At 42.8% G+C, this 22,440-nt stretch overlaps 2 protein-coding genes and 1 long non-coding RNA gene across 5 annotated transcripts in view; 2 read left to right on the top strand and 1 right to left on the bottom strand.

Moving 5' to 3' along the window:
- Window positions 1–1,472: 1,472 nt before the first annotated feature.
- On the bottom strand, window positions 1,473–19,113 carry LOC132249334 (uncharacterized). Of its 2 annotated transcripts, XR_009460751.1 has the most exons (5): window positions 18,683–19,113; window positions 11,052–11,270; window positions 5,799–6,036; window positions 5,002–5,090; window positions 1,473–1,551 (listed from the first exon to the last, which is right to left on the bottom strand). It is a non-coding gene; the product is annotated as an uncharacterized LOC132249334 (long non-coding RNA). The 2 variants fall into 2 exon arrangements; XR_009460750.1 differs by lacking the exon at window positions 1,473–1,551 and having other exon boundaries at window positions 4,732–5,090.
- On the top strand, window positions 1,545–17,699 carry RIOK3 (RIO kinase 3). The gene is made up of 13 exons (XM_006277552.4): window positions 1,545–1,724; window positions 4,625–4,746; window positions 5,605–5,750; window positions 5,877–5,984; window positions 6,656–6,765; window positions 7,766–7,909; window positions 8,847–8,974; window positions 10,801–10,992; window positions 12,112–12,271; window positions 13,305–13,385; window positions 13,478–13,567; window positions 14,030–14,137; window positions 16,303–17,699. The coding sequence occupies exons 1-13, from the start codon at window positions 1,659–1,661 to the stop codon at window positions 16,405–16,407; spliced, it is 1,560 nt and encodes a 519-aa protein (XP_006277614.1). The 5' UTR covers window positions 1,545–1,658; the 3' UTR covers window positions 16,408–17,699.
- Window positions 19,114–19,279: 166 nt separating the features above from the next.
- RMC1 (regulator of MON1-CCZ1) overlaps window positions 19,280–22,440 on the top strand; it is a 33,704-nt gene continuing 30,543 nt past the window's right edge. For both annotated transcript variants that reach the window (XM_019487153.2, XM_006277548.4), the window contains exon 1: window positions 19,280–19,456. In XM_019487153.2, the coding sequence (XP_019342698.1) occupies window positions 19,355–19,456 (102 nt within the window). In that variant the 5' untranslated portion in view covers window positions 19,280–19,354. The remainder of the gene's footprint in view (window positions 19,457–22,440) is intronic.

Below are 22,440 nucleotides of genomic sequence, written 5' to 3'. Positions count from 1 at the left end.
TTTTTTTTTTATTCTCTCAGCTGAGAGTTGTTTCATGGGAGTTTCGAGACTATCTCATCTGACAATCGACCCAAATTCTACTCATTCCTAATCTGTTGTTGCTACTAGGTAATTAGAAGTTGGTGGCTTTTCATCCTGCTGCCAGTTCCACACACCATTTGTATTCCTATGCAACTCTTTGGAAAAAAAGGTTTGGACAGAGATTCTTCTGCATTGGTCTCCTCTACTAGTCTTGCCAATTCAGTATTTTTCTGAAAGCCTAAGACAGGGGAATATGCCTGCCCCTCATAGTTGCAGAGAAAAATGTGAAAGCATGATGTGAAAAAAGACAGGAAAGTACAACATGCGTACACACAGATGGGTGCTTAGGAATTAATAGCAAAATGGCTGTGCAAGTTGAATGTGTACGATAAAGTTGGAAATTACATAGCAGCATGGCATGTTGACAGTAGGATTGTCCAGTGCGCCCATTGATTGTGACTATGTAGATAAGGAATGTGGTCCAGAAAATAGTCATTGCACACAAAATGGTTTTATTTCAGAGTTGCTGTTACCATCTGAAACACCTCTGTACACATAGATGTGTGCGTGCGTACATGCACATGCCCCACCCCTAAACCCACCCTCTTAAATTTTTTAAGCCTGTCTCCGGATGTCTTTTGACACCTGACTGCTTTTTTCATTACAGCGGCAACCTTACGTTCCAATGTCCAAGATGATGCCTTGCCCCAGTAGACTTTGCTTCTGAACTTGGCTCCTTATGCCCAGTTCCTTATTCCTGGTTCCTGGCTCTTTTCAAAGGTTCTTTACACAAGCCTCTGGTCCCCCTGGGTGGGGTCTATCACTGCGGTTCAGGGCTGTGCGGGGGGCAGAGGGATGCGATGTTACAATACTCCCCTCAGGTGGGGCCAGCGTTACCAGGTCTAAAATATGACATATTTTGGAAGCTCGAAATTATCGTATTTGCTGAAAAGCTATTGTCCACTGAAAAAAAAAACCTGTGAATAATTATGCAAATTAAGTCTTCTTTTTATTTATGGTATACTGCTTACTGTAAGTCCCCAGTGAATGAGTGAGTGAGCGAGTGAGTGAGCACCGGGTCATCAGAGTTGAAGCTTTCCTTTGTTTTAAGGCAGGCAGTCATAGGAAAGGTGGCAGCACACTGAAAAGTTGGTTAAGACTCCCTGAAGCTGCCTTGGGTTTTGCATATGCTGCATCAATTATTTGCCTCAAAAATTACGCCCATCTTGAACACTTGTGTTATTGATTGTACCTCATACAGGGGTTCAAATATTGGACAAATACAATCATTACTGGACGCCAGACAACACGGTCCCGCAGCCGCCAGGAGCCCACCGCAGGCCGGCCGGGGACTTCCCTTCAGGGTGGGCCGGGGGAGGCCCCGGGAGCGCCCCCAGCGGCAAACCCACGTCAGAGGCAGGGGAGCGCAGCAGAGGGGTGTCATGACGTTACCGGAAGTGGTCGCGCCTGCCTGCCGGAAGTATCTCCTGGACCAATGGGAAGCGTGAGTGAAAGGTCACAGTGAAGGAACTGGAGGGAGAAGGAGAAAGGAGTTATTCGTCGGTTTGAAGCTTCTCGCCGCTGCTGCCGCATTGCCTGCAGCTGCCGCCACTCCGCCGCCGGCCCTGGATGCGCAGATGGACCCGCTCGGAGTCGCCGCCGCCGCCCCCGAGGCCCGCCCGGGCCCCGCCTGGCAGAGCAAGGTGAGGGGGAGGCCTCGGCAGAGCAGCGCCCCGCGGGCGGAGTGTGGGCTCGCTGGCGGGAGCAGGGGGAGGGCTGGGCCGAGTCTTTTCAACCGAAGGGGGGAAAATGAGCTCCGAAAGGCCCCGGCTGGAGCGGGTGCGCCGGGCTGGGCTCTTGTTTGGGCCCGCGGGCCGCAGAGGGAGGCCTGGTGAGCTGTCGCGGGGTTGGCAGGCCAGATCCAGGCCGTGGGCCGTGTTTTGCCCACCCGTCTGCCTGGAGCGAGTTGCTGTGGGAGCCTGATAAGTGAGTCTGCTCCGTTGCAGCCAGAGCTGTGCGCAAGTCCTGCGGGCGTTGCCAGCAGAGCCGAGCCAAGCACTCTGGATCAGACCTTGGCTCCACAAGCTCCCTTATCTGGGGGGTTGGCTGTTGCTTGTTTTATTTTTTTGTTATTGGAGGATTTCAAAACAAAAGATTTGTCTTCTGTTTTGAGTGTTTGATGTAAGTATCATCTTTATAGGCTTTAGCAAAGAAATCCGGGTAGAGTTGTGACTTGCCGGTGACTCAGTCCCTGACACTTCCTGCCTGTGTCAGTGAGGGTGTGGTCTTGACATCTGAGAGAGTGGCTTTCCCTCTGGTTATGTTTAAAGGGTATTGAAAAGAACAGCTGTGCTCTCTGGTTCTCACTGTGGTGCGGTCTGCAGTATCTGCCGAGTCCTCTCGATGTGCTGGTAGATTCTTACAAATTAGATCTTTATATGAGATTAGTTATCTGACATGGTTTGTTTTTTTTCAGTTATATTTTTAAGACTGTAATTTTGATACATAGGGTGCTCAGTGCAGCAGGAACCTTATCAAGATATTGAAATATTATTGTGCTGTTGAGAAGTAAAAGTTGATATGTGGTTTCAGATTTGTTTCCAGTTGACAGAACAGATAAATTGCAATTCTAGAAAACAAAGTGAAGACGCGCAATTTATCTTGGGGTAAGTAAGCATGGCTGAAAGTTAGGGCTGGTTATCCTGAAATTGGATTTACATTGAAAGATTCTACAGGTACACTGACACATCAGCCGGATATCAGATCGGCACTGATATAAAGGAATTGATTGTATTGGAAATCGGACCGGTGTGGCTGATAATTTGGCTTCCCAGTGCCCCAAGTGCGGCACCCATGTGCTGGAAAGAGCCTGACACCAGCCCACCCCCAGCCTATGGCTGCAGGGTTCCCCTCCCCCCGCAGATCTGGGGCACATGTACCCCCCTCCCCCTGTGCCTTCCTGGGGTGCGTGCAGTGGTGGGAGCTGCTGCCCTGCACCATCCTGGATGAGCCGCGGCTCCATCCCCTGCCCTGCCCTCCCCTGGCTGGGCGGCACCTATCCCAGCCCCTGTCCCACTCTCCCCTTCACCACAGGGGGCATTGATCTGCCCCCTACCCCTCTTCCTTCCCTCTTTCCCCATCCACCACAACAAACTTATTAGCTGGACGCAGCTGTATCGGAAATTGGATTGGTATTGGCTGATATGCCTTCTTAAAAATCAGCTTTTGGTATCAGCCCCCAAAATCTCTATCAGTGCACCCCTAAAAGATTCTGTTTGAGTTCAGTCAGAATGCACACAGTTTCAGGGTTCTCTTTTCAGGGATGCATATGTAGGATTTGGCCCTTAATGCATTTATAAACTTAAATGCATAAATTGCTAATTAAGTCCATGAAGCTATTCAGATATGTTCCTAACTTCATTTTTAATGTTTGGACATTATCTTTCAGGCAGGCATAGGCCTAATTGCAAAAGGACACTTAGCTGCTCTGGTACATATTTGTTTGTCTTGCCTGTTTATAAAGAGAATTGACCTTCATAAGTCAAGTGATTGAACAAACCTCTCTCTTTTTTTTTTTTTTTTCCAAACTCTTGGGGGCAAATGTTGTTTAAATTAGGTTTGAAGTATGGTCAGCCTGAACCGAATAGAGTGCTTTCACATGTCTGTAACTCTCATAGTTTCATAGTTGGTAGGGTCGGAAGGAACCTGAGCAGATCATCAAGTCCGACCCCCTGCCATGGCAGGAAAAAGTACTGGGGTCAAATGACCCCAGCGAGGTGTTCGTCTAACCTCCTCTTAAAGACCCCCAGGGTAGGAACCAGCACCACTTTGCTTGGAAGTTGGTTCCAGATCCTAGCTGCCCTGACTGTGAAGTACTGCCTCCTGATGTCCAATCTGAATCTACCCTCTGCCAGCTTGTGACCATTATTTCTAGTCACTTCTGGTAGTGCTCGGGGGAACGGGGACTCCCCCAATGCCTGCTGGTCCCCTCTGACTAGTTTGTACCAGGCCACTAGATCCCCCCTCAGCCTTCTCTTGTGGCTGAACAGGTGCTCTTGTGGAGGCTGAACAGGCTGAACTCGCCCAAATTACAAGTTTTTATATACTATGCCACATAGAAATGTGACATAGTTTTTATATACTAGGTGTCTTTAGAAAATGTAATATTTCTCTTGGTTGTCTGAATCAATTGAGTTGTTAATGGGCAACTTTAAGGAGTGCTTCCATAATTTAGTTTAAAAATATTTGTGAATCTGGTTTTGGAAGAAAGGAACAGTAAGGTAGCACCACTTTGCACTAAGCTTGCAAGTATCTTAGTTGCACTGGGCGTGTCTATATATGTGCCTGTTTTATTGTGCATTAAAGCAGTGCGTCAGAAACCATGCTAATATGCTAATGTGCAGTACAATAGGCTACTTCGCATTGTCACCCAAAAAACCTGCGCTTTTGCTACTGCGCATTAATGCAACCTAATGCACATTTATTTAGTACCTCATATTGGAAGTACTAAATGTAATAGACATTAGGAAAAGTGCATTAATGCACATGTAGACATGCCCACTGATTATCTTGTTGCTGAGTTCCACAAATTGTTTCTTTGCAGTGTCCATGGGGAACCCCCAAAACTACAGTAATATCCTGTTCCCTTGCTGATGTAATGAGTGAACAGTTAGCAAAAGAACTGCAGTTGGAAGAAGAAAGTGCTGCTTTTCCTGAAGTTGTTATGTAAGTGAAACACCTTTTAAACTTAAATCTTGAATTAGAAAACTTGATGATTGTTGGGTCGTTGTTTATTTCTGATGTGTAATGTCAAGGTGGGGTTTGTGTGTGTGTGTGATTACAGCACCATAGTGAACACTTTCCCTTTTTGTCCCCTTTTCTTGGTTTGTGTGTGCTGGCTCTTTTCTCTAGCATATAAATTGTGAGGATCAGTTCATCAGGGAGATCTCACATACCTAATAGATTTGCCCCCAAACTCACCATTGCTGCTTTCTTGACTTTCTCATGGAGTTTTAGAAAGGGTTCTTTAGAATATTGAGAGTCTGTGAAGTGTCGTTTGAGGAGTGTTGCTAAAGAGGATCAATGAGAAGTCTTTTAATATACTGAAATATTCCCAAACTGAAACACTGTTTTTAATATTTGTGTTGCTGTAGTGACTAAGAGTCCTAGTCATAGACCATTCACCACCCCCATGATGCTAACTGCTTTACAAATACAAAAAAAAATTCTGCATCAGAGAGGAGACCCATTTCTGGGTCATCTTCTGAAACAAAGTAATAAAGCGCTGTTTGCCTGGCTGCAATTCTTTCTTCTAAAAATCAGAATGTAATATTTAAAAAAAGAAAAACACAACACAAATGAAGCTGAGATAACTTTGTTAGAAGGACCTGTAAACAGTGAAAATCAAAATCGACCTCTTTTTTTAATGCGTAATTATGGTACAGTCTCTTTTTTGGCCTTTAAATCAATCTGTTTCTATGCAGTTCTGTTCACTTCTCTATCTGGAGTTTAGCAATCGGATGTAAAATAATTATGTAGTTATATTAAACCTTGTGATTGTTCTGTCTTTTTAATTGTATTTAGTGCTGCTGAGGGACCATTTATTACAGGAGAAAACACTGACACTTCCAGTGACCTAATGCTAGCTCAGATGCTGCAGATGGAGTTTGATCGAGAGTATGATGCACAGCTCCGGCGTGAAGAAAAAAAGTTCAATGGAGATAGTAAAGGTATTGTCAAACCAGATGGCTTTTTTTTAGAAAAGCCAGTAAACTTACTTTATTGCACTTGAGTTGATGAAGGCAGTGAGGATGTGATCATGTCAGTCACAAACTTTCTAACTTTTGTTTCTCAAGTCTCTATATCATTTGAGAACTATCGAAAGGTACATCCTTTTGAAGACAGTGACAGCTCAGAAGATGAGGTCGACTGGCAGGATACCCGTCATGATCCCTATCAAGCAGGTACTGTTCAAAATTACTATGTATGCAAAATTGCCTGTGACTGGCCAAAATCCTGAAAAAACAAAAGCCTTTAATTAGGTTCCCTGAGTCATGGACATGTGGCTTTTTTTTAATATAGCGCTAGTTACTTGTGAAGGATTTGGGAGTCTCCCTCCAGGCTCTGGTTTCTGTCATCACAGCCTCAGCCATTTTAAGAAGGACATTTTAAAATTGGTCTATCTAAATTAATTTACTTTTGATTCATAGCCAGTGCACACTATCGGGGGGGGTGTCTTTTGTGCTATAGAATCTCTGTGTTGGTTTTAATAACACTATGTTTGAGGGTCTATCTGGACAGTGTTTGCTTATCATCTGCTCCTTCCGAAGCGTGGAAGAGCTTCCGTGTAACATTTACTGTTTTATGATTTCCCAAGGAGTGCCAGATGCTGATATAATTCAAAACATAGTAAATGAAACTGAACAAAGAGTTGGATAGGAATATAATATGCAAAGATAGAAGCTAATATTAGCAAAATATTAATTATGCTAATATTAATTATGTGCCCTTTGTTTTCGGTAAGAAAAAAGAAGTGAATATAGTCAAGTTATTGTAGGCATCATGAGCCTTTATAAACATATAAATATTCGTTCATCTAGAGATTTTTTTTTTTTTAAACACTATCTGTTGACAGACAAACCAACCACCACTCCAAAAAAGGGCTTTATTGGGAAAGGAAAGGACATTACTACCAAACATGATGAGGTGGTATGTGGGAGGAAAAATACTGCTCGAATGGAAAATGTAAGTGAAAACTTGAGCATTCTGTGCCAGGACCCTTGCCATCCAGGGCTGCTGTGACCCAGCTCAATGTGCTGCAGTCTGGGCACATGTGTAGATGGTGTGCCAGGGAATTTCCTGGGAATAATAAACTGTGGAGCACTAAGCTCCACAATTTATTGCTGTGCCTTAATGGCACATGTAACTACCCCCCACCCTGTTCCTGCAACTTGAGACTATTGCTCTTTGTTCTGTCATCTGCCACCACTGAGAATAGTTTAGCTCCATTTTCTTTGTAAGCACTCTTCAGGTAGTTGAAGGCTGCTATTAAATCCCCTCTGTCTTCTTTTCTTCAGACTAAATGGGTCCCTGTACACAAGCCAGGAGGCTGCTCCAGCATGCTGTAACTAGAGCCGCTCTAATCAAAGCGCCCACCTGCGGAGCGCATGTTAAAATGCCCAGTAAGCACAGTTCCCTCAGACTCTTCTAATAAGTCATGTGCCCCAGCCCCCTAACCATTTTTGTTGTTCTCAGCTGGACTCTGCCCATATACTTTCTGTAGTGGGGGGCCAAAAACTGGATGCAGTACTCTAAATAACTTAATGTTCAGTTTGCCTGTCTGACCAAACAAGTTATTTCTAATGGCAGAACACTGCCTGAAACTAAGCAGTCTGTTAACATATCCATAGCAATAAAAACTTGAAATCTTCAGTTAATGTAGTTGTACTAAAAACACTAATAATAAGGCAGTATGTGCTACGGCTTTTTTATTAGATTAAGTGATGTGTAATCTGGTGTGGGTGAGAGCAGTCTGAGCTCTCATATTAAATTAATTGCTGCTATTGCATAGGTCATGACTGCAACCATTTTTTTCCAGTTCTAGTGCTAAGGTGCTACAAAAGCTTTCCCTTAGAGTGCAGAGTTCTTGAATACTTGGTTTAAAAGTTTGTGTGCTTGCTGTATCTTTCTGTCACTTTCCAAGTGTAATAATTTCTAAAAACTTTTGATAATGTCTGTCCTACAGTTTGCACCAGAATTCCAAGTTGGAGATGGAATTGGAATGGACTTGAAACTATCCAATCAAGTCTTTAATGCTTTAAAGCAACATGCTTACTCTGAGGAACGTCGAAGTGCAAGAGTCCATGAGAAGAAGGAGCACTCTACTGCTGTATGTTTTGATTATAAATTTCCTTTTTAAACACAAAGCTTCCATTTTGTCTGGCATGCCATTTTGATAAGCTTTAAAGCATCCTCACTAACCAAGTCAGCAATACTTGACACATGGATTGCTGAAGAGAGTTGTATAAATGCATCTATGAATACCTGTTTGTTTTTGTCTAAGTTGCAAAATGTACTTAGATATGGAAGTATAGTGGGTATAACATGCAGACCTTTCCAAAAATGTGAATTATCCAAGTTATCATGTCACTTCCTGTGTTATCTGAGTTTTTAATACCCTAAAGCTTAAAGTTGAATGTATTTATGAAAATTGCCTGAAAATTTGAGATTAATCCTAGGTGCTTGAAGTATACAGTTTCAAATCAATATATTCTTAGCAAGGCTTCAGAAATATGGGAGTTTAAATAGTAATCTTCACTGGTAGCTTGAGAAGCCATTTTTTTCATATATGAATGAAGCAGTTTATTTTAAGCTTGAAGGATGAGTTACCCTAAAATTTTGTATTCTTGACACTGCCACTTAATTAAACAACAGTAAGTCAACAGTAATTGTCTTTCTCAATGTCATTGTTATCAATCTGTAAAAGTGTTACCATTTGCAAATACCTCAGCTTTTGTGAGTTACTTTCTGTATAGCACTAACTGAAACAACAAAAGTGCTTCTTATTGTAAGTAATCTAGATAAGACATTGGCCTTGCATTGCTTTATCTATGCTACGTACAATTTAATTATTTATATAAAAAAGCCTTTTGGGGGGAAGGAGTTGTATGCAGCATTTTTCTCTAGATTTAATCATTTGTTGCCACCTAATTCAAATGGTAAGATATAAGAGTACTTGAGATCTGATATTGAGAATAGTGCTGTGGCCTTGAATGAATATAGGTAGACCAGTCACGTGTTTACTTTGTTTCTTCCTTTCTCTGTAGGAGAAAGCAGTAGATCCTAAAACGCGTTTACTTCTGTACAAGATGGTCAACTCTGGGATGCTAGAGACCATCACTGGCTGTATTAGCACAGGAAAAGAGTCTGTTGTTTTCCATGCATATGGAGGAAAGTAAGTATATAATCTGTCATTGACACTAACCTTAGTGGTTGGATGTTATAAAAGATAGCTGAAAGCTATACAAATATTTGAGCGAACTAGGAGGGGGGTCTTTCTGTGTCTCTAATTTTTTGTTTACATATTCTCTTGCAGTTAAGAGGTATACAGAAATGAGGATTCATTGCAAAAGCCAAACAGTACCTTTGCTTAAAAAAAAAAAAAAAATACCCAGCAAATGTCCTCATGAGGATCTCATGAAGCCAATACCAAAACTTTTTTATTTTCCTTTTTAAAGAAAAAAAAGGGAATAGTATTACATCTGGCCTTGGGGGCTAAATGTCTAGAGTATTTTAGTAGCTAAATATCTTTACGCCAAGAAAGAGTTAGTTGCTGGCCTAAAAATTTGTGGCTGCCTAAGTACCAGTGAACATGATCTGCTTTATATTTATTTTGTATGAACTGGATCTGGCAGCAATTTTCTAAATTATTAAAAACTTAACTATCTGGAAACATGGTTTATCTTGAAACAATTAATGAAACTTGTCTGGAATGCATCACTGAAGAAATCCCAATGATTTTACAAGCATGAAAAAGTTAAATTGTACAAAAGTGGTAAAAAAGAGACATGAGTACAGGAATTAAACAAAAATAAAATGTTAAGGATATGGGAAGGAAAAAGGCAGTACTGGTAATGAACAGAAGCTTAAAAAAAGTAGCAAAACTTTAGGGGATGCTAAAATTGCTAATTAAATATTAAGGTTAAGACAAATATTTTTAAACAGAAGCAAAAAGAGTCTGAGTCATACCTGTGTCTATAGATGCAGAAATGTTCAATACATTTTCCTTTTCTGTATTTAGGATAAAGTATCAGCATATATCTTTTATAATATCACTAGAGAGAGGTTACCAGGAATAACAGAGGTGGCTATGAAGCAGCATCTGTTTAAGCTAATGGCTTTATTCCTAGTAGTTCTGAATCACTTCACCCAAGAGTCTTCAAAAAGTTAGCTGAGGATCATTCTAAGTCATTTCAGTGTTAATTAACAAATACTGGGAAATAAGGGAAGCTTAAATGGATGGGAAAACTGATACAAATATCAGATGTCTCTTTAAATATCAGTATACACCCTGAAACTATAGACATCAGTTCAGGGCAAAATACTGGAATGGTTAATTTGGGATTCTTATCAACAAAGAATTGGAAGCTAAAAATATATTTAGGAACACAGAAATAGAAGGCACCACCTTGTGCAAAGTGTCTTGCGCCATTTTTTCTCTCAGCTAAATCCTTTGGAGGTAATTAATCTGCATCCTAATATACTGGTTTATGAATAAACAGTATTACAGAACAGTTCCATGTTTATCATAATGTCAACAGCATGTTAAAACAATAACCTCTTTCTGCTAAATTCACTCCAAGAAAAATCCAAGGTGGGGAAGTGGACTATAATAAACAAAGCTCTTATCCAGAGGGGTCCAACCTTACTCAGGGGTTGCATTTAACAAAAAGATTAATGCTTAAATTTTTATCTCTTTTTTTAAATCTAGAAGTTCTTAACAAGTGGGTTTAGGTTGCAATGCACTGTAGTTATTGCATTCCCAAAGACTAAATATCTAAGGACCCAGCTTTATTAAAGCTTAACCTGAGAGATTTTTAATAGGACATAACTATAACAGTTTTACAAGCTAAAAACAACTTAATTGTATGGAAAAAAATCTTGTTCCTCCATCCTCTTTGTAAAACTTTACAGGGCAACACTGAAAGACCACTAAATTGTTTGTGCTCAAAAACAAAGATATAGGTTAAATGTTTAACGCTTACTTTTTCTATTAATCAGAAGTGTAGGTGAAGATGCTAAAGTTATACCTCCAGAGTGTGCCATTAAGGTGTTTAAAACAACCCTTAATGAATTCAAGAATCGTGACAAATACATTAAAGATGACTACAGGTTTAAAGACCGTTTCAGTAAATTGAATCCACGGAAGATTATCCGAATGTGGGCAGAAAAAGAAATGCACAATCTAACAAGGTATAAAAATGGTAGTTAACTATATGCTGTTCATTTTTTTTTCCTTTTACAGAACTTACGTTTGATCACTGTGGAAGTGTGTTTTAGATTTGGATCCCTTAATGCAGGGCTGTCAAACTTGTCCTGGGCTGGATCCAGACTGCAGGTCTCCTCATGAGCCATTGGCTGCAGCAGTGGTGTAGCTGATGGTGATGGCAGCAGTGAAGCAAGCAGTTGCTTGTCAGGCTGTGGTGGCAGGGCTTCTTAGTGGGTGGCATTCTCTTCCCCCATTCCAACAGCTATGAGGTGATCAGAGCCATGTCAGCACAGCTCTCACTTGCCTTCCTGTGCCAATGCCCATGTCCAGCAACCTCCGATTCTGCAGCAGGCCCTGCTCCTAAATTCCCTGCCCTATACTTTGATACCCTCGTCTTAATTTGTTTGTTTATATCCTGCATCTTATTATATTTAATTCCTAAAGTTTGAGATTTGAAAAGTGTTCATCCCCTTAGTCCTTAATGCAGTGCTCTGCAACCTGGTCTAAACTGGATACCATATTTACTTGAATCTAAGTTGACCCTGACTTTAAGACAACCCTTCCCCCCCCATTATTTAGATTCTATATATGGAAAATGTAATATTTTTTTATGATAACTTTCCAGGTATAGAATCTAATTTTTGGAGGGTAGTCTTTAAATTTGTCTTGTCCTGTCTTCCCCGACCCACTGCTACAGAAGGAAAAGCAGTGGCTGGGGCGGGGTCAGGTGGCCCCCTTGCTCTCTGCCCATTTCCCCAGCTCCCCAGTCTCTGCCTCTTCCCCTTCCCACTTACTTTCAGACACTGCTTGGGCTGTGTTCCCTCCCAGAGCACAGCATAAGGAAGTGAACCAGAGTTAGAGTGGCAGCAGCTGCCTGCCCCTGCATCTGCTTTGTATGCAAATATAAGATGATAGGCTGTCCCCCACATGCTGATTGGGGAGAAAAAAGTCTTAGATAGGAGTAAATACTGTAAGTATTTAAAAAGAAGTCTAATGGATACAAGTGTTGATAACTCAAGAGGTCAAGGGGCTAATTATTAGTATTTTTTGGCAAGTATGTTTTGTAGTTAGTAATTATAATCCATATTTTTTCTGCTCTACAGAATGCAAAATGCAGGAATCCCTTGTCCCCAGGTGGTTATCCTTAAGAAACACGTCTTGGTCATGTCTTTCATTGGCTGTGATCAAGTCCCAGCTCCTAAACTGAAGGAAGTAAAACTCGGTAGTGAAGACATGAAAAAGGCTTACTATCAAATTCTTAATGTAAGATGTCAATGTGTATCTTTTCAATTTTGGCAAGAGTTTTCTTTCAGGGGAATAATTTAGACTGAATGGTAGCATACTGGTTCTTAAAAAAGAGATCTTCCAGGCCAGTGGTCCAAGTACTGAGAGATGCATCAAGAGTCTCCACTGAATTTTTCCTGGTGCTGCATAAAATACTATGTTAAGCTGTAGTATAGCATTTAACTTGGGATGAAAGTAACGAAGGTGGGTTAAATGTCATTTTGGTTTTAAGAAAAAAAAAAAAAATATCCAAAAATCTCTGAAGCCCTTTGAAATTACTTTTTGCCTCAACCAGTCTTGTTATATCCATTAATATGAGTGCTTACGAATCATCACCTTCAATTTGCAACTGAAAATATCAAACTGGTTATCCCCAGCCACAGTGCATTTGATCTGACTGGCTCTATGTACGTGCCCTTATGGTTTATTATATGAACATAGAAAAATCATAAAAAGATTAACATTAACTCAGGATTCCCTTGAGACTTGCAGAGCAACAACATTGGCATTTTAACTGACTAACTGGGTACTTTTCAGTACATACAACAAGGATGGCATCCTCCTCTAAGGAACTCAACATTATGCAAATGAATGAGTAACTTAAGGTTGAATCTGGGGTTTACTACCTTTCAGTGTTCTGAAACCTTCTGAAGCTTGATTTAACTTATTTTGGTAACTTCGTTATATTATCACATAGACTGGCCAAAAACTCTTCTGTGAGACCTCTTATGTGCTAGAAGTGTGTATTTGGAAAACCCTCTGCTGCTATCTAACTAATGCAGTTGGACTGGTTGGCAGAGTTTTTAGATAAGCTCACTTGAGTTAAATGCTTCTTTATTATGACTGACTTTAGTCTATTTTATGTAAAATTCCTCATATTCATTTGACTGCAGGTAGACTTCAAATGTGAATTAAAAACCTGCTTTGCCCTGGTTTTAGGCTGATTTTAACTTGCTTGTATCAATATTCAGTATTCTGCATCTAATTGATATATCTGTCTGACATATTGTAGATGATGCAGCAGTTGTATAAAGAGTGTAATCTGGTCCATGCTGACCTGAGTGAATACAACATGCTATGGCATGATGGCAAGGTGAGTATATTCTTACTGCAACAGGAGAGTTTGCATGTAATGTGAAATGTTTACGTGCATCTAAAGAACCTGTCTGTTTTCTCTGTTCCTAGGTCTGGTTAATTGATGTAAGTCAATCTGTGGAGCCAACGCATCCTCATGGACTTGACTTCTTGTTCAGAGACTGCAGGAATGTTTCTCAGGTAGTACTTGTTACCTGATCTCTGCAATCCCACCCCCATCTTTCCCCCACACAGAGATCCATTTGAAAGGTTACTAGGAGAAAATACTAGCATCAAAGTTTGATATACGAAGTTTAAAAAAAAAAAAGTCACATTCATGTTTTAAGGGTTCCCCTGCCCCTTACCCCCCCCCCCCCCCCAAATAATGATTGCTTACTGTAAGAAATAGTACACATTTTATAAAAGTTGAGTGGTGTGTTAACAGAAGAGAAGACTGTATTGGGCTGACTTGGGACTATTGGAGAAGAATAAAAAACAATGCCTTTAAAACTGAAGTGAGCCCACTTCTGAAGGAACCAGAATGACACTCCCATTTCTCATTGGTGATTATAGCTGATGAGAGCCAGGGATGTTGTGTTGTGTGTAATATTAGATTCTATTTAATTTATCTGTCACTCTTTTTTGTTTTTTGTTTTTAAATAGTTCTTCCAGAAAGGAGGTGTTTCAGAAGCACTTAATGAACGGGAGCTTTTCAATGCTGTCTCGGGTTTAAATATTACAGCCGACAACGAAGCGGACTTCCTAGCTGAGGTACAATTTTTTTTTTTTTTTTTTTTTGGTCTGGCAGTAGTTTCATTCACCTGTCTAGCAGCCAACCAGTCATGGCTTAAACTTTCTGGATTCTTATTTGTATTTATAATCACTAATCATGTTAATTGTTGAAATTATAGCTATTGCACATTTCTCAAATTTTGAATTTGACTTGGTAGCAATAAAAGCCGAAATTGGCAAACTTTAGTGGTAGTATGTTAAGAGCTTTATTTTTGTTAAGTTTGAACTAAAGAAATCCAGTGTTCCCTAAAACACTGACATTGAGGGTTAATACTGTTTCTCTCACAGAAAAGGAAGCTGCCCAAATCTGCTTCACCTGCAAACTTCCTACTGTTTTTGTTTGTTTGTTTTGTTCTGTTTTCAGTCAACATAGTGTGTTTGTTTCAGCTCAAATTTACTGCATTTAAAGCTTACAAACTAGGACTTTCACTTTCTAGGACAGTCTGAATTTATGCATCTAAATTTAGTTTCATGGTTTGGGGGAGGGTGTTAAATCTTGGACATGATATAACTCCTTTTTAAATGTGTCCAGATGTCATCAGTTACCTTAGCATGAAATGTGGGATTGTTTGTAGATAGTTTAAAGTGGTGTCAAACTTATTCCTCATGTACTAGTTAAAAGGGCACTTTTTAAGGACAGTAAATCAATGCAGTGTTGTCTTGTGGCCTTTATATATAGGCTCATATTCTCTCCTATGGTACCCTATCCTACTAGTACAGGGGTGGGCAAAATGCGGCCCAGGGGACAGATGTGGCCAGCCAGGCCATTCTATCTGGCCTGCAGGGCCCTTAAATTTAGAAAATTAGTATTAATTTCCCCCTGTTTGCCTATCATGCAGCCCTTGATGGCTTGCCAAAACTCAGTAAGCAGCTCTCTGCCCAAAGTAATTGCCCATCCGTGTACTAGTACCAGTGATATTTGCTTTGGCACTTACTTCAGAAAGCACCACTTTGATCAGCTACATTGGACAATGGCTGTGCTCCAGCTGATCAGAGAAGCAGTGCCCTTTGAAGTAAAAGCTACAGTAAACAGCTGTGTGACTCATCCTTTATCAGCAGCCTTCTGTGAATAAAGTGAGTTGCAAACCACACAGATAAAGTATAACACAGATTTTTCTTATAATGCAGAAGCATGCTCAGGATGGATATTTTAGATCTGTTTTAGACACTGGGCTGGCTGTAATGAAGATGCCTTGAGGCAAAGAAAAATAAAAATGAGACACAATGTAGAATAGCCATAGTTCCCTAGAACTTCACAAGTTGGTTTATCTCCACTGTAATGCTGACAGAAGCATTCATGCCTAACTGAGTTGTAAGGCTGGGACAGTCCCCTGGGACATTCTCCTGCAAAATATTTTCTGAATACTTTTGTTCTGTGCATCTATCTCTGCCTCTTGTGCCAAATTATGTTGACACTGATTTGTCATTTCACTGCCATGTAAATCAAATTGGGGTAGCCAGTCTCTAATATTTATAATTCCTGCTACTTTAAAAGCATTTTCTAAAAACCAACCCCTGGTAGCTGCTTGGATTGTTTTCTATTTCTTTTTATCCATCTCTCCTTTGAATATCACAGAAAGAAGTGCTACATGGACACTTCATAGTCTGTAGACTAAAATTGGATACATAGTCACATTCAAGCATTTGACTACTTTTCTATTCTGCCTTTTCCAGTAATATTCTTACCAGGAGTGGATCAACTTTTTTTTAAGGCCATTCTAGAATTTTTCTTTTACTCATTGGCAGACCACATTCTTTGGGTAAATGAACTGCACTGGTGTGTTATAGCATGGGTGGTGAGCCTATGACACAAGTGGCACAGGCAGCCTCTGTATGTGCCATACAGCAGGTGGAGGAGGGGATGGGATAGGCAGTACAGCAACAGATAAGGTAGATAGCAGAGCAACAAATCAGGCAGGGAATATAAGACAGGGAGCAGAAGCAGAGCAAAAAATTGGGTAGAGGGCAGGAATCGGAGTGGCACTTGGGAAGAATGCAGGGCTGACTTTGGTGTGTCTGCCAGAAAGGTTGGCTCCAACTGTTATAGGATCATTTTATCTTTTTTTTTTTTTTCTTTTCTTTTCTTGAAATGTACAGGCATGTTTTTAAACAGCTTCAAGGTCTTTTTTATTATTATTTTCTAGATTGAAGCTTTGGAAAAAATAAATGAAGATCATGTCCAGAACTATGGAAAGAAATTTTCTGCCTTTTCAAGTGATGGAGATCCACCACTAATATATGATGAATAGCAGTGTGTATGTGTGTGTGTGTACCTGTTGTTTAAAAAAAACAACAAAAGTTTACTGCTTCTAACCATGTTAGTGCAGTGGTAAATGTCCGCTACCAATGGCAAGGCAAGTAGTGGTTGACTTGGAATACCAAAAAGGAAAACAAGGAGTGTACACTGGTGCTTCAATGTGTCTTATATCAGCCCACAAGTCAGTTCAGCACTGTGAGAATCGAAAGTCACTACCTCTTCTAATGTTCGTACAATTTAACCACACTTTCAGTTATGTTAGATAATTGTAGCTGAGCTAATCATATTTGCATGATCCAGAACTTAAATATTTAAAAAATGGGGACAGTTCTTTGTTTAATTTCTAAAACATGTGGTGGGAGATGAGAAGTCCTTCTTCTCCTTCCCATTACTACCCTAAGACCTATCTGATTACAAATTGTATATAGACACAATATATGTTTGCTTTTTAAATAGAAATTCAAATGAAAAAGCAAACTATGGATAATAGTCACTTAAAATATTACTGCCAATTGAAAACAGACTTTGTACTTTTAAAATCTATTCTTGCTCAAAGTAAATTAAATTGTCCTGTCTAAATTGGGTGTTACATGAAAATGGAGAATGCCTGAACTGTCCAGTAGAGGACTGGCTTGGTAGTATGTGAGTTCCTTATGGCGACACCTAAATCCTAAAACAGAGCAGATTTGCAGCTGTTCTCATCTCTAACATAAAGGTGCCTTCAGACACTACATGAAGGGTCAAAATAGATTCTCTGTAGTCCTTTTCCAAATAGCATTGAAACTGTAGGGTCACATTTGACTTCCTGATTCAGCTAAACAAAATCCAGTTCACAGAACCAAAGTTGAGTATCAGAATTTATTAAAAAAAAAAAAGAAAAAATGAACAGAGGTTTTTCTTCTACTGAAGTAAAAGAATAATTCAGAGTGCTGTAAAGGTTTTCTCTAAATGATTTTAGTTAAAATGCCAATTTTCTCATATACATTTTATATGTAGCATTTTTAATTTTAAAATCTAAGTCTAGCAAGGCCTAGAGCCTGACAAAAGGTTATTGCTTCACTAAAACAATGCATTGGAAGAACTGACTTAGTGGGATGATAGGAATCAAGAAAATCCTAACGGTTAACTCATTTTTTTTCTGTACTTTTCTGATTGGTATTTGTAACGCTGCTCTTTATCAAGCAGGATATATTGTTGCTGTGTATGACATTCTCACAGTGTGTTGTGAAAGTGCTGCTTTTTTTCTAATGAAAAATGAAGGGTGAAGTAAAACTTGTGGCTGTATTTTTGTGTAGTTCTTTGTCTGACCAACTGCATCGACTTCAGTTAATCTTAAAACCTTGCTGGCAACAGATCACTCTATATTGCTGTTAAAAACAGGATTTAACGATGTTGTTTAACTAGTCTGAAAACATTTACATTTGGGGTCTACCACACCCACCTCCAAGAATCTCTGAGTACTCTTGCCTCTAGTAGCAGGAAATTTTTAGATGTGTACTGACCATTGTCAGTTGCTTTTTAAATCAGTACAGAAAATGGAAAATGATAATGCTTTTTAATTACAAAGCCCCCAAAACATGTGGAGAAGTTATGGAGATAATTTAGCAGGATTTTAAGCACAAACGACTTTTGGGGGGGAGGCATTTTGCTAGAAGAATTAACATTGCACTTCAAGATTGCAGTTATTTTAATTCAAAATAGAACAATGAGCTAATTTTTTTAAGAGATTTGCAAAATCTTTTGCTGCAGGTGTCCTCACTATTTTGGCTTCCGGTGAAATTCTCCAATGATGAAATGCCTTATACTTTGTGGTTCTGCCTTCTGTTTCTAGAACAAAGTGCAAAATCTAGCTGAACCCAAGTGATTCAGAACAGATCTGATGTTCGCTCCATACCAGGTGTAGGAGCGGTTCAGAGATCTGCATTAGTGCTTTGCTCTATAGGTGGTTCCAACCCTGTAGATCAGTGGTCACCAACCAGTAGATCTCAGATCCTCTTGGAGCCTGAGGCTGGGGTTGGCAGCTGAGTCCCTGTGTGCATGCACGTGTGCGCCCCGGCCCAGCAGCTCAGTCTGTGGGGAAAGCCGCGAGGGCTAGATCAAGGCCCCCGCGGTGAGGGACAGAGAGGGACAGCGCTGCAGAGGCAGAAGCAGGGTAAGTTGAGTGGGGCCCTGGCTGGGTGGGACTTACCTGCTGGGGGGATGTGCCCCCACATACTTTTTTCTCCCTCTGCTTTGATCTGCACCCCCTTCCTTCCCCACAGACTTACCTGCTGGGTGGGGGGTGGTGACAGCACACAGTAGATCCTGGGTTGCTTTTAAATGCCAACGGTGATCTCCTACTTAAAAAGGTTGGCAGCCGCTGCTTTAGGGACTGGAGGCCTCTCTTGTAACTTGGACAAACCTGATCTATAGGTTGCTGGTTGTCCTTCCCCTCCCTCCTTCTGTGTCGAAGCCTTCCCAGAGGCGGTAGGTGTTGGCTACAGCCAAGGCTGGGGGCTAACCGAGGTGTGCCCTGCTGCTGCTGGGCCCAAAGCCGGAGGTTCCTGCCTAGGGGGTCTTACCCCCTGCTCAGGCTCAAACCGGTCACAGTGCTAGGGGGCCGGACCCCTGCTGCAGGGGCCCGGACCCCTGCTGCAGGGGCCCGCACGCCTCCGCCGCCTCTTCCCCGGCCCGGGCCGTATCCCGGAGTGGGCGGGGCCTCCCGTGAGCGCGGTTGCCATGGATACGCCCCCTCCCCGGAGCAGCCCGCCCTGCCACAGGGGGAGGAGGCGGCAGGACACGCGAGGGGCGGGGCCGGGGGCGGTGCTGTGGGGCCCCTGTGCTCTAGCTGAGCGCCTTTAAGGCCCTGCGCCTTTAAGAGCCGGCGGCGCCGGGGTCACGTGAGAGTGTAAACAGGAAGCGGCGGCCGAGCCGGGCAGTGGTGTCGGGCCGCTGCCGCCATGAGCCGCGAAGGCCGCTACCTGGCGCTGTGCGCGCGGCCCGTGCACTTCGAGAAGGCCAATGCCGTCAACTGCGTCTTCTTCGACGAGGCCAACAAGCAGGTGGGCGCCCTCCCCCCCCCGGCCCCGGCCCCGGCCCCGGCCCCTTCACTGAAAAGTAAACCTTCCTCCCGGCTCCGCTCCAGTCCTGCCGCGGGCGGGGCTCGATCCCCTCCGCGGCCTCCAGCTGAGCGCGGCCGGCCCCTCTGCACCTGACCTCGCCCCAGGGCCTCCCTAACGAGAAGAGACTCCTTTCCCCCCCCGCGCGGACCGCTCGCGCTTCGTATCATCACACTATGAAAAAAGACGCACGAAACGGCAGCGAGGCGTCCGGCTGGGCGGCCTGGCCTCTTCCGCCCAAAGTGAGTTGTCACCTGCCAGCCGGAGGGCGAGGCCCGCGCTGATCCGCACCGCCCGGGCCCCTGAGGCTGCGCGAAGGAGGTGCTGGGCTGGCAGTGCTGGCACCAGGGTTATTGGCTTGAGCCTGCCGGGTGGTGCCAGCATCCTTCTGCCCGTGACTGTCTCCGTGGCAGCGCAGTTATAGGGACATGAACTCGTTCTGGCCGTCCAGACTGTGTGCGCTTGACAAATCGTAACAAACTGCATCAGTTTGAATGGCTCTGTGGCAGCGAGTCTCTGGCTACACTTAGAGGATCTTGCTGCTTCAGCCATGGGGCTTGGGTAAAGCAGAAAAACCTCGATAAAGCTTTTGCTATTATGTCTGCCTGTGTTTGCTAAAATGTGCTCTTTCTGTTTTGCATGCCAGTTTGTCCAGTGTTTCAGAGGTGCGGTATTAATGCTGCTCCATCTTTTTTTTTTTCCTTTTGACATGAAGATCTTTTAAAAGATTTCTTTAAACTTGGGGAGCGATAAGTGACCTTTTCGCATACCCTTTTGGATAGGGCTTCTGTCATGATCTAGGTCTTGTCTAGTGTTGAGGACAGCCCCCTCTCTTTCCTTAAAATCGCTTTGAATGCTAGCTTAGGTTCTTGGGTTGGTTTGTTTTTTTTAAAGCTATAAAATTAGACAAAGTGATTATTTTTAGCATGATTGTCTTCCTCTAACTTCTGTTGAATATGATTACTCTTCAAGCAGGGCTTCCCAAACTCTTCCTCAGCATGGCCCCTTACTCCTAACGCACAGTCCCCCCCCACCTCCACAACCCCATCTGCTAATGTTGCAAGCCCATTTGGGGTCATGACCCACAGTTTGGGAACTGCTGTCTTAGAGATGTCTTAGATTCCAAATATGAATGGATACACACTTATCTTTGCCTGGTAGGGAGAAAACTAGTCTGTTGCTACTCGCAGCTTTTTCTTATGCACCTTTTCACACAGTGAAATTGATGAGGATGTTAGTTTTGAAATGGACTGCCCTCCTATAGCTTCCTAAGCAGGCAAATAAAACTGTGAATACCAGTGGGGGACATACTGGAAGTGTTTTGAAGCAGGATGGCCCAGAAATTAAGAGGGATGACTACAGCTATGTGCTGAAGAAATATGCAAAAATCTCCTATTTTGGAGGAGTCAGCTGTGGAGGCTGTTTAGCAGCATGGAGAGTTGAATTCATGAACTGCCTAGTAGCCAAAGTCTGATCCTAATGGAAGAGACACCAAACGTGATCCATGAATGGATTCTTGCTAAGAATCTCAGTGCCTTGTACCTACGCAGTAGCTGGGAGTGTCAGAGCAGTGGTTTGACTTTCTTTAACATGTCTGCAGCAAACACTTGCTTCTTGACTATTTAGATTATTTTAAATGATTAGAGTAGGTTAAGGCTTTAATAGACTGCATTTAGTTGAATCTGAGGCTTTGAATTTAAGATTCGGCCCCTCCACACACCCCCCCCCCCCCCCCCCCCCCCCCGCGCAAAGAAAGGATTTTTTTTTTCCTGTATGAAGAAAACTTATACATTTTTTACAACTTTCCATTTATAGAATCTAATATTGGATCGCCATCTAAATTTATCCCCCCCCACTACTGCTGTGGCAAGAAAAACAATGGCAGGGGGGCAGGGGAGTCAGTTGGCCCTTTACCTCTTGCCACTTGTCCCCCTGCCCTGCTGCAGTGCCTGTGCTCCCAGGTATGTGTCACACCACTCCACTTATCTCCCATTGGTGCGTGTCTACACGCTCGCCCTACGGTCCTTGCACACTCCCCTGCACCCTCTGGCTTGCTTCTCCTTTGCTGTCTGCCCCCCCCACCCCATACTGCTTATCCTCCATTGTGGCTTGAAGCCCCTGCTCAGCCAAGCAGCAGTGGTTGCATCAATGGCAGCTTTGATCTAGCCTTGGGACTGGGACCAAGTCAGAGCTGAGGCTGGAGCTGTTGCCACCACTGCTGTGCCACATGGCTGGGTGAAGGCTAGAACCAGAGCCAGGTAAGCATTAGTGGAGGGTGGGAGGGTTCAGGAGCTGCAGCTCTGCTTCAGAGCTTGGGTCAGGGTCAGAGCTAGAGCTGGAGTTGCAGCACCTGCCTGCCACCATGCATTGTGCTTGAATCCAAGATGAGGGGCTTTTTCTCCACATTGAATGGGGGCAGGCAGGACTAGTCTTGAATTTGATTAAATTTATTATGTTATATTATGGGAGGCATGGAATAAAAACAGGTAAAGTTGAATAAATTTGGAATAAAATGTATATGACTCTTGACAGACTGATAGATTGTAAGGCCAGATAGGACCTAGGAAGATCATCGGGTCCAGCTCCCCTGCACCAAGCAGGAAAGACAACTGGGGTCAAGTGACCCCAGCAAGGTGACCATCCAGTCTCCTGCAACTGGCTTCTGCACCTGCTTACTCCTAGTGCCCCCCAGCCCTGTGGTACAGGCAGGGGGCAGCACACAGCCCCAACCCCCTGCTTGCCAGCAAGGAAGAAGCTGGTGCTGAGCACAGGGAAAAGTGGCCCCTCACCTGCCCCACGGCCAGTACTCCCTGCTGCAGGCACTCGCAGCCCACACGGGGCTGTCTGGAGCAGGCACAGGCAGCCCCAGGTGGGTTGTGAGTGGCTGCAGCGCAGGGCACCAGCCATAGGGGTGGGCAAGGGTCTGC

Source organism: Alligator mississippiensis, chromosome 3 (genome assembly GCF_030867095.1).
Source record: "Alligator mississippiensis isolate rAllMis1 chromosome 3, rAllMis1, whole genome shotgun sequence".
Classification (NCBI taxonomy): Eukaryota; Metazoa; Chordata; order Crocodylia; family Alligatoridae; genus Alligator; species Alligator mississippiensis.
The sequence above is the reverse complement of the archived record's forward strand: the minus strand, read 5'-3'. Positions and strand labels throughout refer to the sequence as shown.

What these genes read in the sequence shown, in the direction of transcription:
- RIOK3 (XM_006277552.4), top strand. Translation starts at nt 1,659, where the DNA reads ATGGACCCGCTCGGAGTCGCCGCCGCCGCCCCCGAGGCCCGCCCGGGC. An exon ending in TCATGATCCCTATCAAGCAG is followed by an intron (nt 5,985 to 6,655) that starts GTACTGTTCAAA and finishes ATCTGTTGACAG; the next exon opens with ACAAACCAACCACCACTCCA. An exon ending in CTTACTATCAAATTCTTAAT is followed by an intron (nt 12,272 to 13,304) that starts GTAAGATGTCAA and finishes GACATATTGTAG; the next exon opens with ATGATGCAGCAGTTGTATAA.